This window comes from Rana temporaria, chromosome 4 (assembly GCF_905171775.1).
Source record: "Rana temporaria chromosome 4, aRanTem1.1, whole genome shotgun sequence".
Classification (NCBI taxonomy): Eukaryota; Metazoa; Chordata; class Amphibia; order Anura; family Ranidae; genus Rana; species Rana temporaria.
Window position 1 is genome coordinate 410,620,575 of NC_053492.1, and position 15,943 is coordinate 410,636,517.

At 43.8% G+C, this 15,943-nt stretch overlaps 1 protein-coding gene across 2 annotated transcripts in view; it reads left to right on the forward strand.

The window, feature by feature from the left end:
• KIF16B (kinesin family member 16B) overlaps positions 1 to 15,943 on the forward strand; it is a 452,854-nt gene that overhangs the window by 60,958 nt on the left and 375,953 nt on the right. For both annotated transcript variants that reach the window (XM_040351273.1, XM_040351274.1), the window contains exons 5-8: positions 1,971 to 2,068; positions 7,726 to 7,835; positions 11,852 to 11,994; positions 14,689 to 14,857. In XM_040351273.1, the coding sequence (XP_040207207.1) occupies positions 1,971 to 2,068; positions 7,726 to 7,835; positions 11,852 to 11,994; positions 14,689 to 14,857 (520 nt within the window). The remainder of the gene's footprint in view (positions 1 to 1,970; positions 2,069 to 7,725; positions 7,836 to 11,851; positions 11,995 to 14,688; positions 14,858 to 15,943) is intronic.

Sequence of the window (15,943 nt, forward strand, 5' to 3'; positions counted from 1 at the left end):
GGTAAGTAAAAAGAGGGGCTCTGGGGGGCAGCTGCACTACAAAAGGTTTTTGACTTTAATGCAATCAATTTAAAAAAAAAAAAAAGGTTATTTGCTTACTTTTACATTGAAGTTATATTGTAAATTTAGTTGCATGTAGTACATATTAGGACAGTTGTTGCCAACTGAGGGGCAGATGTGGCCCTTTGCTTACTTCTATCTTAGGGCACCATTTTATCCCCTGATATCAACAATAGGGCAAGTCCTCCCAATGACTGCAACTACGGGGCACAATTCCTCCCAATGACGGCAACGGCAGGGCACAATTCCTCCCAATGACAGCAACGGCGGGGCACAATTCCTCCCAATGACGGCAACAGCGGGGCACAATTCCTCCCAATGACAGCAACGGCGGGGCACAATTCCTCCCAATGACGGCAACGACGGGGCACAATTCCTCCCAATGACAGCAACGGCGGGGCACAATTCCTCCCAATGACAGCAACGGCGGGGCACAATTCCTCCCAATGACGGCAACGACGGGGCACAATTCCTCCCAATGACAGCAACGGCGGGGCACAATTCCTCCCAATGACAGCAACGGCGGGGCACAATTCCTCCCAATGACAGCAACGGCGGGGCACAATTCCTCCCAATGACAGCAACGGCGGGGCACAATTCCTCCCAATGACGGCAACGACGGGGCACAATTCCTCCCAATGACAGCAACGGCGGGGCACAATTCCTCCCAATGACAGCAACGGCGGGGGACAATTCCTTCCAATGACAGCAACGACGGGGCACAATTCCTACCAGTGATACCAAAGATGGGGCGCTGTTTTTTCCCCATTGTCGTCTGGACCTTTTCTAGTCCAAATGGCCACTGTCTGGCCCCCCTAAAGTCTGAAGGACAGTAAACTGGCCCCTTGTTTAGAAAGTTTGGAGACCCCTGTATTAGGGTATTTTCTAGTATTTACAGCTCTAATTAATTTTGTGTCTTAGAATCTCTGCAATCCCCAAATATCACTTCATATATCATATTCATCTGGATTTTTGCTGCATAAAAAAAAATGAAAAATCTGTTTATAAAATCAATGCCTTTCCATTGACATAAAAACTTCCAATGCAGCAACTTTTGCCTCATTAACGGTTGCTGTAATTTTATGGCTTAGCGCAGCTTCACTTGCACGGTGTAAATGTACCCAGCAGCGAGGGGTGTAATAAAACGCCACAATCGTTCCACGCAGATTCAGCTTATCCCATAGGCTTGCGCAATCTGTCTTCCGCTTACTCAGTCAAGCATTCGCTGGAGGTAATGAGCATATGTGCATCTATGTAGTACAATCCACATTTCCTAGAAATGGCACTGAGAATGATATTAAACTGCTGCGAAATAATTGTTATCCCAGCTGAGTACTTATGGAAAACAATAAGAAAATCATTCAAATGCACCATTTCAGCCATTGCCTTTTAAAGTGGAAGTTACCCTTAGCTGAATGATTTTTAGTCTTCTAAGGCACAGCATATTAGAAATGTCATAGTTTTTAAATAAGGGGTCTAAGGGCTTGTTTACATTTGCCATTTGGGGGTCGGTAAAACCCCTTGGTTCATTGTGGGGTTAGCAAATCACTTAAGTGGCCCTCGCTCCTTGCGCACCCCTGCTCTTCTCCTTTAGTAAGTCATCCCTAGTATGTACATAAATCCACTTGACCGCATCTTTGCTACCATCTGTTTTGTCATACATACCCTTAATAAAAACTTTAATTAAAAAAATCATTAAAAGAAAAAATCCACTTGACATGCACCCTAAAAAAATATATTATTTTTCTTGCTTTAGCGGACATACTTGTAAGATTGTATATACCGGTAGTTGTTGCTGAGTCGTGCACTGCAGTTCTTCAGCCCCTGCTTGAAGCAGCATGATTGTATAGTTTGAAGGATTTGTTTTTAAATTCTCCTGTCTAATCTCCTGGATTCTACTGGTACCACAGGGCGATTCTGGTCTAATACCCCGGATTTGTGAAGGATTGTTCAGTAGGATTGCCGACGTTACGAGGAGGGGGATAGCATCATTTCGTACAGAAGTCAGGTATGTTTTTTATGATGAATGTTTTCCAGAACAAGGTTATCATGCACCATTATGCCGCGTACACACGATCGGTCAAACCGATGAGAACGGTCTGATGGACTGTTTTCATCAGACCAAACCGATCGTGTGTGGGCCCCATCGGTTATTTATCCATAGGTTAAAAAAAAGCAATCTTGTTTTTTAAATTTAACCGATGGATTCCTAACCGATAGGAAAAAAAACGATCGTTTGTAGGCATGTCCATCGGTTAAAAATCCACGCATGCTCAGCATCAAGTCGACGCATGTTTGGAAGCATTGAACTTAATTTTTTTCAGCACGTCGTTGTGTTTTACGTCACTGCGTTCTGACACGATCGTTTTTTTAACCGATGGTGTGTAGGCACGACTGACCATCATTCAGCTTCATCGGTTAACCGATGAAAACGCTCCATCAGACCGTTTTCATCAGATGGATCGATCGTGTGTACAGGGCATAAGGCCCGATGCACACTTGGAGGTTTATTTAAAAAAAACGGCAGAGTGCAAAATCTGGTGCAGCTTAATTCGCTTCCAATTCTTTTTTTTTTTTTTTTTGTCAAAAGTTAATTAAAACAAACTGTCAAAAATCCAGAAAAACCTCATGATACAAATGTTATAAATTGAGTTGAAGTTCAGTGAGTAAAATAAGTATTTGATATCCAAACAACCAACAATAATTCTGGCTCCCACACACTGGCTACAGTATGTGCTCATGTGGTACACAGATTAGTCCTGTCAATTTAAGAATGTGCTCCTAAGGACAACATATGTGTATAAAAGTCACCTGTCCACAGAATTGGGCAAAACCAAAGGTGTCAGAGGACCTCAGGTACATGATTGTAGACCTGCACAAGGGTGGAATGGGCTACAAGACCATCTGCAAGAAGTTTGGTGAGAAGGAGACAACTGTTGGAGCGATTATTTGCAAAGGGAAGAAATACAAAATAACCATCAATCCCCCTTGGTTTGGAGCTCCATGCAAGGTTTCGACTCAAGGCTTTGAAGTAAGGATGATCGTGAGAAAAGTGAGGGATCAGCCCAGAACTAAATAGGAGAAGCTTGTAAATGATCTCAAGGCAGTTAGGACCACAGTCGCCAAACAAACCATTGGTAACACAATACGCCACCATGGACTGAAATCCTGCAGTGCCCGCAAGGTCCCCCTCCTCAAGAAGGCACTTGTACAGGCCAGTCTGAAGTTTTGACAGTGAACATCAAGCCGCGTACACACGACTATTTTTAATGTCCTAGAAAAACTGAAGTTTTTCTCGTCAAGCCTGATTCTTGTCAAGCCTGCCTTGCATACACACGATCGTGAAAAAAAAAATGCTCGAGCAAAGCGTGGTGACGTACAACACGTACGATGGCACTATAAAGGGGAAGTTCCATTCAGATGGCGCCACCCTTTGGGCTGCTTTTGCTGATTTCGTGTTAGTAAAAGTTTGGTGAGAGACCATTTGCGCTTTTCAGTCTTCGTACTTTTCAGTCTGTTACATCGTGATGAATGTGCTATCTCCATTACAAACGCTAGTTTTACCAGAACGAGTGCTCCCGTCTCATAACTTGCTTCTGAGAATATGCGTTTTTTCCCCGTCGTTAAAGACTACACATGACCGCTTTTCACAACGTGAAAAACTGTGAGAAAAATTAGAGCATGTTCTAAATTTTTAATGCCCATTTTTCACGTCGAGAAAAATGCTCTGGAGCCCACACACAATAGTTTTTAATGACCAATTTAAAAAATGGCATTTTTCACATTATGAAAAACGGTCGTGTGTACGTGGCATAAATGATTCCGAGAAGGATTGGGTCAGATTAAACCAAAATTAAACTCTTTGGCATTAACTCGACTCGCTGTGTTTGGAGGAAGAAAATTGGCCCTAACTATGGCTATGGCCCTAAGAACACCATCCCTACATTGAAGCACGAAGGTAGAAACATTGTGCTTTGGGGTTCCCTGCTAAAGGTACAGGCCGACTTTGCCACATTGAGGGGCCAATGGATAGGGCCATGTATTGTAAAATCTTGAATGAGAACCTTTTTCACTCAGCCTGAACACTGAAGATGGGTCTTCCAGCATGACAATGATCCAAAACATACCGCCAAGGCAACAAAGGAGTGGCTCAAGTAGAAGCACATTAAGGACATGGGGTGGCCTAGCCAGTCTCCAGACCTTAATCCTATAGAAAATGTATGGAGGGAGCTGAAACTTTGAGTTGCCAAGAGATAGCCAAGACACCTTAAGGATTTAGAGAAGATCTGTAAAGAGTGGACCAAAATCCTTCCTGAGATGTGTGCAAACCTGGTAACTAACTACAAGAAACGTCTTACCTCTGTGCTTGCCAACAAGGGTTTCTCAACCAAGTACCAAGTCATGTTTTGCTTGGGGATCAAATCTATATTTTTACTCACTGAACTGCAACTCAATTTTATAGCATTTGTATCATGTGTTTTTCTGGATTTGTGGTTGATATTCTGTCTATGATAAAAATGATAGACCTTTCATTTCTTTGTGAGTGGATAAACTTACAAGATCTGCAGGGGATCAAATAATAATTTTCCCCACTTTATGTACACCACTAACACTGAATTTTATCTAAACAGGCTCTGGGTATGTTTATGCTGGCCATATACACAATTTCAAGCACAACTCTCTGAACTCTCTAAAAATGATTAAACAAATCACCCACAGTTTATATATTGATATTTTATATAGTGGGGATGTTGGTGGGTTGTGTCGATCCAGTTGAATTTGCCTAATAATTGATGTGTAAGGCCAGCATTACTTCTTTCTGATAAAAAAATGATGGGGGGGGGGGGGGAAAGAAAAAATGTGGTTAGTTACATGGAAGAATGAGCTACAGATTGCATAGGGCTCATTCTCACTGGTGCAGTGTGGTTGCCTAGAGTAACAACGTAATGCATGTTGGTATGATGCAGTGCCATTCATTTTTAAACTGGGTACATTTTTAGTGAAGATTTTTTTTTTTTGTATTAGGAGTAAGTACAGAAAAACCTTGCTTTAAGAGTAACTTGGTTTGAGAGCGTTTTGCAAGACCAGCAAAATGTTTTAATACATTTTGCCTTGATATACAAGCGATGTCTTGATATAAGAGTAGCGTCATGTCACAACTGAGTATAAAAAAGAAGAGAGGAGCCTCTAAGTGTAGCAATATGGTTACATTTAATGAAGGTACAACATTTAGCAACTTATTGCTACAGTAGGTGACCGCGATATTGTGTCAATCTCGCTCTTTCTCTGCGATGACCACCGACGAGCCCCGTCGCGGGAGCCAGCGCGCCGCGATGGGAAAAGGCCGACATAGAAGCGTCGGGGATCCGACTTGGATTCCCACCAATTCTAGCCGCGGCGTTTGGTATGAATCATGAGGGGAACTCCACGTCAAATTTTAAATAAAAAACTGGCATGGGTGTCCCTTAAGGAGCATACCAGGTCCTTAGGTCTGGTATGGATTGTAAGGAGAACCACTACTCCGAAAAAACGGCATGGGGGTTCCCCCACAATCCATACCAGACCCGTATCCAAGCACGCCGGCCGGTGAGGAAAGGAGTGGGGACGAGCGAGTGCCCCCCCCCCCCTCCTGAGCCGTATCAGGCCGCATGCCCTCAACATGTGATAGTCACACATAAATTCTAGGAAACCTACCTTTACAATCCATCATCTGTTGTCACACAAATATGAATACTGTGAATTCTGCAAATCAATAAAATGTAATCTATTACTCAATTATACTAAATTTTTCAGATTTAGCCGGTCAACCCTGTCTTTGATGCATCAACTTCTCAATGAGAAGCATGCAGTTAATCATAGAAAGCCATGTAGCATGGTCTGGTGGAACACACTACAGTAAAACCTTGGTTTAAGAGCATTTGGCAAGACAAGCAACATATTTTAGAAGTTGTGACTTGATATACAAGTAGTGTCATGTCACAACGGAGTATAAAAGAGAAGAGAGGCGTCTCCAAGTGTAGAAATATGGTTACATTTATCGAAGGTACAACATTTAGCAACATATTGCTACACTTGGAGGCGCCTCTCTTCTCTTTTATACTCTGTAGCTCCTGCTGGATTTTGCTTCTAATCCCCTTGCGGAGGTAAAAAAATTATTGCTATAATCTTTTTATATGGACTATAAACTGAAGGACCTATGAATAAATGGTTATGGAACAAATTATCTGGTTTCCATTATTTCTTATGGGGAAATTTGCTTTGATTTACAAGTGCTTTGGATTACAAGCATGTTTCTGTAACGCATTATGCTCACAATCCAAGGTTTTACTGTACTAGATTTTCTGCAGATGTTTGTCTTCAGATTTACCAAAACCCATGTAGTGAAGGGCCTGCCTGATTGCATACAAATTTAAACTCTAAGGCCCCGTACACACGGTCGGACAAAACCGATGAGAATGGTCCGACGGACCGTTTTCATCGGTTCACCTCTGAAGTGGCCGTACGGCCTGATATGTGTACACACCGTCAGTCCAAAATCCGATCGGGTCAGAACGCAGTGACGTCAAACACACGACGTGCTGAATAAAACGAAGTTCAATGCTTCCAAGCATGCGTTGACTTGATTCTGAGCATGCGCGGGTTTTGAACCAATGCTTTTCTGTACTAACCATCGGTTTGGTCCGATCGGGCAGCGGTCCATCGGTTCGGTTTTGAAGCATGTTTTAAAATTTTGGACCGAAGGAAAACAGACCGATAGCCTATACACACGGTCGGTTTGGTCCGATGAAAATGAACTTCGGTTCATTCTCATCGGACCAAACCGAGCGTGTACACGGGGCCTTAGGCCCCTTTCACATGGGGCGGATCAGTAATGATCCACCCCGTGAACCTCCGTTTGCTCAGCGGAGATCGCTCCGTTGATCCCCGCTGAGCCGGCGGATGACAGGGCGGTCCCCGCACACTGTGCAGGGACCGTCCTGTCTTTTCTCCGTTCTCCCCTATGGGGGGATCGGATGAACACGGACCGTCTATCCGTGTTCACTCGTTTCAATCCGCCAGATGGATGGGAAAAGTAGGTTTTTCCTCCGTCACACTTTGGCGGATCGGATGTCAGCGGGCATGTCACCGCTGACATCCGCGGCTCTATAGAGGAGCACAGAGCGCCCGTTCAGGTCCGCCTAAAGAACTGGCAGGCGGACCTGAACGGGCCGCCCGTGTGAAAGAGCCCTTGAGGCTTGACCTCATATTATATGGTTTTGGTAAATCTGAAGACAAAAATCTGCAAAAAAAATTGGATAGTGTGTATCCAGCTTTAGTTTTCAGACCTTTTATATAGGTATGTGCATTATGGGCGGGTGACATTCATATTTAACGGCACCCCAATGCATGTTGCACCACATATCAATGCACGGTATCGCAGTATCTTGCTTTATATTGCAGTGCATTGCAAAAGATGCTGCAGGTCTGTTTTTCTGTGCCTTGCGATTCAAATAAATGGGCTGCATGAACACCGCGTGCTACAGGCTGACTCAATGTGTGCTAAAGCAACTCACCAGAACGAATGGCTGTATATTGTTCTCTGTACAGTACATTAGCTGATGTTTGTTTTTATCTCTGGCACAGCTTTTTATAGCTCTCATTGTGTATTTTCTGCATTTCATTTAGCTACCTAGAAATTTACAATGAGCGAGTGAGAGATCTGCTGCGAAGGAAGTCATCAAAAACCTTTAATTTACGAGTTAGAGAGCACCCCAAAGAAGGTCCTTATGTTGAAGGTGGGTACATGTGGATGGTAATGTAGCGCTACGTGTGAGCCCAATGGCAATGACTATATGCACCTATGCACATATAATGGTCTAAATGTTGTCATATTCTTGTGCAGCTGCTTCACTCCCGTTCAGGGTTCATTCTTTGATACATTTATTTTTGTTTTTGGGTAGCGCACATATTTTTTCCCTTCACATTTGGGTATTTATACATCATTTCATCCAATTAAATATTGTTATAGAAAGTTTTATCTTTTTTAGGCTACTTTCACACTGAGGCGCTTTACAGGTGCTATAGCCCGAGGGCTTTCACACTGGAGCGGTGCACTGGCAGGACGATAAAAAAAAGTCCTGCAAGCACCATCTTTGAGGCGCTCCTGCCCTTGAAATCAATGGGCAGCGGCGGCAAAGCCTTTTCGGCCGCTAGTGGGGGTTAAAAGCTCCGCGATAGTGGCCGAAAAGCGCAGCTAAAACAAAGATAAAGCATTTTACCGCATATGCCCCAGCACCTCAGTGTGAAAGTGCCCTTAAAGTAAACATCCCCCCTGAACAAGAAAAATCTGTATTGCATACATCTCCTCCTCCTCCTGCTGATCCCCAACATTTATACTAATTTAAAGCATAAGTCCACCTTTGGGAACATGTTAGGCCTCGTACACACGATAGGTTAACCAGAGGACAACGGTCTGAAGGACCGTTTTCATCGGTCCAAACCGATCGTGTGTAGGCCCCATAGGTTATTTAACCTTCGGTTAAAAAAATGTCAACTTGCTTTAAAATTTAACCTATTGATTCCTAACCGATAGGTCAAAACCGATCGTTGGTACGCACAGCCATCGGTTAAAAATCCACGCATGCTCAGAATAAAGTCAACGCATGCTTGGAAGCATTGAACTTTCAGCATGTCGTTGTGTTTTGCATCACCGCATTCTGACACGATCGTTTTTTTAACCGATGGTGTGTAGAAGACCATCAGTCTTCTTCATAGGTTAACCTATGACAACGGTCCTTCAGACCGTTTTCATCGGATGGACTGATCGTGTGTACGAGGCTTTACATGTTTTACCCGTTTTTAGGGTAGAACATGTTCCTAATGCTGCAGCCTCCGCCCTCTTCCCCCCCCCCCCCTTTAGCAGCAGTATGGGAAGAAGTTAGTGGGAATCAGCGGAGAAAAAGGGGCCTAAATACGTTTCTGCTTCCTGGTTTAGTGAGGTACTGGTGATGTAGTCTCACAGTACCCCTGGAAAGTGTATGTCACCAGTGCCTCTCTGGAAGATCTTGGTAAAATGGGGGTTTCATGAGATTTTGCAAAATCCTGTGAGTTGTGAAAAAAAAAGGCACCCCCCACGCACACACAGATTATGGGGTTGACACATTTTGGCAGGTGAAGACAGATCCCTTACTGCAAATGGCCACTGGAATCAAAGTGGTGAGGATACCATTTTGTTCAAGAAGAGCAAAGCCCGGAGTGAAAATTGAAGATTGGTTTTATGATTGCCATTTACCAACATTTCCCAAGGTGCCTTTATTTAAATTTGCACTATTGGGGTGAAGGTCTTCTGTGATAAGTTTCAGCAAACCATTGAATTCGATGGTAGATTCATATATGTTGTAACAGGGAATACAATACAAAGCTGAAATCCGTAACCACACCACCCAATCAGATTGCACGGTGTTGTAGTTTAGAAAGATGAGTTATGATTTGGCTTTCTATAAGTTGCTGCCCATGTGTATAGTTTCTGTTTTTGAATATCCATTTTTTTTATACCCACCCTGAGGTAGGAGATTAATTGGGAAAGCCATTATACTGAGAAGCATGTTGTGAAACTTATAGATATCCTCCAGACAAACAAGAACTATTAGCATTTAAAGTAGCTTTGGGGACATGGTACCCACTGAGTAGCTCTTATTTCTATCCTGGCAGATACTTTGATGGCTGGCAAATTTATCTTGGCTAACTCCTTACAATTACTTGGATCTTCTCAATCTGAATTATTATGAGCCTGACTCAGAGACAAGTGGCCCACTCATTAAAGGAGTTGTAAAGGAAAAAAATGTTTGCCTAAAATTAATGTCTGCAAGGTAGACAGACAGAATAGTGTAATGATTCTGTTAAAAAACGAGTAAATACCTATTAAATTCCTTCATCTATATCACCTCCGGCGTTCTAGTTTCTGTTCTCTCATTCACTTCCTGGTTTGCAGCGCTCGTTCATGTAAGAACTATATTTCCCAGTATGCATTGCGGCACGCCCAGTAATTCACACCTCCTTGAGGTCTCTAATGCGTAGAGAGCGTTCTGCCGCACAGATGTAGTTCCCAGGAGGGGGTGAGCAGGTTACTGACCACTGCAGTAAAGCCTCCCTTCACGGTGGTCAGTAAAATCAGACAAGCAGGAAGTGAACAGAACAGAGAATAAATAGAGCAACTTCTGAGCAAAAACGAACAATGAGGAAGTGAAAAGAGGAATGTCTGCAGGTAAAGGATGCTTATTATGAATTTTTTTTTTTTTCCTTTACAACCCCTTTAAGGGCCCTCACACCTAAGCACTTGCAATAATATGCGTTTATAGTGTGCATTACTGCATGCATTTAAAGCTGATAAAAACATCTAAATACACAAAAAAATATTTATATTTTACCTGCTAAATGATTTGCATTTGTGTCCATCCAGTCCTGAGATTTGCACAGCTCCATCACACAGCACATCCAGGCAGCTGATGACACCTTGAACCTTGGATTACGAGCATAATCCGTTACAGGAGAATGCTCGGAATCCAAAGTACTCTCATATCAAAGCGAGTTTCCCCATTGAAGTCAATGGAAACTAAAATAATTTGTTCCGCATTGACTTCAATGACATGCAATACTACATGTGGCCAGAGGTGGGGGGGCGCCGGAGTGCCTCGGAAACACATGGAAAGGCCCAAGGACCCCTCAGCTGAACTCGGAAAGGCTCGGGAACTGAGTATTTCCAAGATTTTCCTATCGGCTCTGCTCTGCTCCGGCGCCCCCCCCCCCACCTTAGGCCAAACGCAGTATTGTACACTGCTTTGGCTTGAATCCTGTGTTCTCTGATTGGATGAGGGGGCGCGATGACGTCACACTCTCCACCTCGTCCAGTAAAATATTTTTTTGCATTCATTCAGAAAATGCACTACCATTGGTACGATCCAGCCCCCCCCCCCCCCCCCCCCAAGATTCTAAAGGACAGTAAGCTGTCCTTTTTTTTTTTTTTTTTTAAGTTCGTAGACCCCTGCACTACACAATAGTTGGTACATCTAAGGGAGATTGTAATGTGTGTAGTTAGCCTAAAGCAGTGTTTCTCAATTCCAGTCCTCAGGCCCCCCCAACAGGTCAGGTTTTCAGGATTTCCATTATTTTGCACAGGTGATTTGATCAGTTTCACTGCCTTAGTAATCACCACAGCCTTTTCATCTGAGGGAAATCCTGAAAACCTGACCTGTTGGGGGGGCCTGAGGACTGGAATTGAGAAACACTGATCTAGAGCAATGTTTCTCAACTCCAGTCCTCAAGTCGCCCCAACAGGTCATGTTTTCAGGCTTTCCATTATTTTGCACAGGTGACTTGATCAGTTTCACTGCCTTAGTAACTACCACGGCCGTTTCATCTGAGGGAAATCCTGAAAACATGACCTGTTGGGGCGCCTTGAGGACTGGAGTTGAGAAACACTGATCTAGAGAACCATACGTATTTATAGTGCAACACAGTGATTGGTTGGAAATGAGCCCTGTTAAAACCAATGTTTTTTTTGCCATGCGCATGCATTTTGCCTATATTGACAAATGAAGCATAGAGCGTGGCAGCCCAGTTGGTGAGAGTGAACCCGGTGGCAGCTTGTGTCATTTGTTTGGCTCTCCCCCAGTCATTTTTTGGTGGATAGTAGTGGAGAACACCTATAAGATATGCCAGTCACACGAGTTTGGCTCCGATTTAAAGCATAACCATTATAGAATCGTGTAGATGTTGACTATATTGCATTTTCCATTTCCTGTCATATTTGCAGACTTGTCAAAGCACTTAGTTCAGAATTACAGTGACGTGGAGGAGTTAATGGATGCCGGGAACATTAACAGGACCACAGCTGCCACCGGAATGAATGATGTGAGCAGTCGATCGCACGCCATCTTTACCATCAACTTCACTCAGGTAGGCGTCACGCCTGACTGCCTCTATTTCTGATAATAAGTAGAATTTTTTTTTTTTATCCTGGTGCCAAGTCGTGTTCAGACACCAGAAACTGGAGTACAAGCTCTCTAATGTTGAATACACAATGGGGGAACATAATCTGAAAATTGTTCTGTAATGGTTCTCTGAAGTGATCTGAATGTTCATTCCCCTTATAATATAAATACTTTTTTTTTTGTCAACGCATGAACACTGAGACATCACATTAGCCCACAGCACTGTTCCTTCCTCTCCCAGTCTGAGTGCTACTGCACTCTGGCTGCATTTAACACCTTTTATTATTTTTTTTTAATTATTAAATACATGAGCTATTCTTTTATTTATATCTGCCTAAGAATTTACTCAATACAGGTTCATAAAAACAACCCCTAAAAGCAAAGGGCTAGATTCAGCAAGAATTTACGCCGGCGTATCTATAGATACGCCGCGTAAATTCAAAGCTGCGCCAGCGTATCTTCTTTATGTATTCAGAAAGCAAGATACGCCAAAATTAGGCTAAGATCCGACTGGTGTAAGTCTCTTACGCCGTCGTATCTTAGGATGCATATTTACGCTGGCCGCTAGGTGGCGCTGCCATCGAGTTCAGCGTAGAATATGCAAATAAGCTGGATACGCCGATTCAGAAACGTACGTGCGCCCGGCGGATTTTTTTACGTCGTTTGCGTAAGGCTTTTTCCGGCGTAACGTTACTCCTGCTATATGAGGCATAGCCAATGTTAAGTATGGACGTCGTTCCCGCGTCGAATTTTGAACATTTTACGTCGTTTGCGTAAGTTGTTCGCGAATAGGGCTTTGCGTAAATTATGTTCACGTCGAAAGCATTGACTATTTGCGACGTGATTAGGAGCATGTGCACTGGAATACGTTCACGGCCGGCGAATGCACCGTTTGTGAGAAACGTCATTTACGTGGGGTCAAGTTTTATTTACATAAAACACGCCCACCTGCTGACAATTTGAATTCGGCGCGCTTACGCCGGCAGATTTACTCTACGCCGCCGCAACTTACGGAGCAAGTGCTTTGTGAATACTGCACTTGCTTGTCTAAGTTGCGGAGGCGTAGCGTAAATAGGATACGCTACGTCCCCCTACCTGAATCTAGCCCATAATTTTTTTTTTTTTTTTTTTTTTTTTTTCAGTTATGAATAGAATAGAAAAGAGTTTGGCCCCCTGTAAAACTTTTATTGCTTTCTGTGTTGCTTGGGACTCTATGGGGGAGATTTACTAAAACTGGCGTACGCAAAATATGGTGCAGCTGGGCATAGTAACCAATCGGCCTCCAGGTTTTATTGGAAAAGATTAATTGCACAAGCTGAATTTAGAAGATGATTGGCTACTATGCACAACTGCACCAGATTCTGAGTGCCCCAGTTTTAGTAAATCTGCCCCAATGCGTCTGGTGACAGAAAGTGAGGTGGAATATAATATTTTTGAGTTGTCTCCAGAACAAGAGGTACATCAGATGGCACTGCCCCTTGTAGCGTCATTAGCCTGGTCGGTGACGGCACAAGGAGGTGGGGTCACCTGGTGACGTCGCTGGGTGGTAATGCCCCTTTGCTATTTAAGAACTGCCAGACAGTGTGAGCCTTCGGCACGGGTGGACTTTTTTTTGGGGGGGAGGTGGAGGTGGTGGCGTCGTGCCCAACAATGGATCTACACTGGGGGACATTGTTTTTATTTTTTTTAATAAAGGAATTGTCAAAAACTATTTGTTTTTATTTTTTGGGGTGAATGAGTGAGGAGGAGATGTACCCTATACTCATTCACATGGGGGCGTGGTGGGGTTCCGATAAGCCCCCTGCCTGCAGACCCCCACAACCACCGGGCAGGGTTGTGGGGAAGAGGCCCTAATCCCCATGAACATGGGGACAAAGTGCTTTTGTGGTGGAGGGGGGCTCTGCCCCACAACCCTGTCCGGTGGTTGTGGGGGTCTGTGGGCAGGGGGCTTGTGTTGAGGGCATGTGGCCTGGTATGGTTCAGGAAGGGGCTAGGGGCCCTCTCTCGTTCACCCCCCCCTCTTTCCTGGTCTGCCAGGCTGCATGCTCGAATTTTCTGTTGGATTTTGTGTTCAAAACTGATGAAATGTGCAAATCGGGTGCGTTCCCAATGAGCCTGGAATTCACACCGGAATCACACTACAGTGCTCAGAATATGTACAGGTCTCTCTTTAAATTTCCAGCAAATTTGCACTGCCACTGCACCGCATATATGTGAACTGGCTGCATAGAAAGTCGGATTGGTTCACGTCATGCAATCGGATGCGGTTCAAAATGCATCCAATTTGCATATATTGTATGTGTTGTTTATTTTTTTTATTTACATTGGTTAGTCAGCATAGGTGTTAGGAGGGGAGAGGGAACATTTTTAAGACTAGTTAGGATTTAGCTGCAATTCTACTTTTTAAATGTAGAGTGGATGGGCAGCACTTCCCTTTGCAGCCCACAATTTCCACTCTAATTATAAGCGCAGTTTAAGTTATGTTTTGCACATGTGACAGTTGGCAGAGCCCGCAGGATATGTTTAATTTAATCAAAGTGAAGTTCCCCTCAAACTAAAGTTATTGTCTTGTAATTTACCACTTTGTGTTACTTTCCGCACTGGCAGTTCCATGCCAACCAGTTATTTTAATTTTGTCTAATTGTTTGCTTTCCACCAGGCTAAATTTGATGCTGAAATGCCTTGTGAGACGGTAAGCAAGATTCATTTGGTGGATCTGGCTGGAAGTGAGAGAGCCGATGCTACCGGCGCAACTGGCGTGCGACTTAAAGAAGGAGGAAACATTAATAAATCTCTTGTAACTCTGGGAAATGTCATTTCTGCCTTAGGTATGCTGCTATGTTTTATATTCTTAAAGGCGCAGTCTAGTTTTTTACCATGTTTCGTGCTACATACATATTTAGGGTGTAACATGAAACATGGTCAGCATGCACAGACCCACAACATGCTGCTCCCTCCCTTCCTTTACAGGACCCTGCTTAAAATACGTGCCTAAAGTACTTGCGTTATTCGCATTTATACGCATTTATGCACATACGTGAGTAAAATCTGCAGAACTATGTGCGTGAATTCTGCAGCTGTTTCCTACTTTTTCTGTGCACAACTAAACACAACGCACATTTTAATATGTAGACGCAGCTGTGTGTATGGGCTCATTGATTACTATAGTGCTGCGTTTGCATAAAAACCATCTAAATGCAGCGTTTTTTTCCCCTGTCCATGTGAATGAGTGCATACAATATGGGCTAGATTCAGGTACGGCAGCGCTTCTTTAGGTCGGCGTAGCGCATCCCCTTTGCACTACGCTGACGTAAGATAGTGAGGCAAGTACTGTATTCACAAAGCACTTGCCTCCTAAGTTACGTCGGCGTAGCGCAAATGGCCCGGCGTAACCCCGCCTAATTCAAAATAGGCAGGTAGGGGGCGTGTTGTATGGTAATGAATTCACGATTCATTACCATACATGTAAATGAAGCGCCGATCGTACGGCGCATGCGCGCGCACGCTCAGGATCACGTCGCAAATACTCAATGCTTTTTGACGTCAACGTAACTTACGCCCAACCCTATTCACGGACGACTTACGCAAACAACGTAAAATGTGGAATATTCAACGCTGATCCGACGTCCATACTTAATATTGGCTGCACCATCTTTTTGGTGGTTTATCTTTCTGTCTGAAAACGCCTTACGTAAACGGCGTATTTTAAATGCGACGGGCGTGCGTACGTTCATGAATAGGCGTATCTTGATCATTTGCATATTCTCGGCGTAAATCGACGTACACGCCCCTAGCGGCCAGCGTTAATATGCAACTAAGATACGACAGCGTAGGAGACTTACGCCGGTCGTATCTTAGCAAGATTTAAGCGTATCTCAGTTTGAGAATGCGCTTAAAGATACGACGGCGCAGAT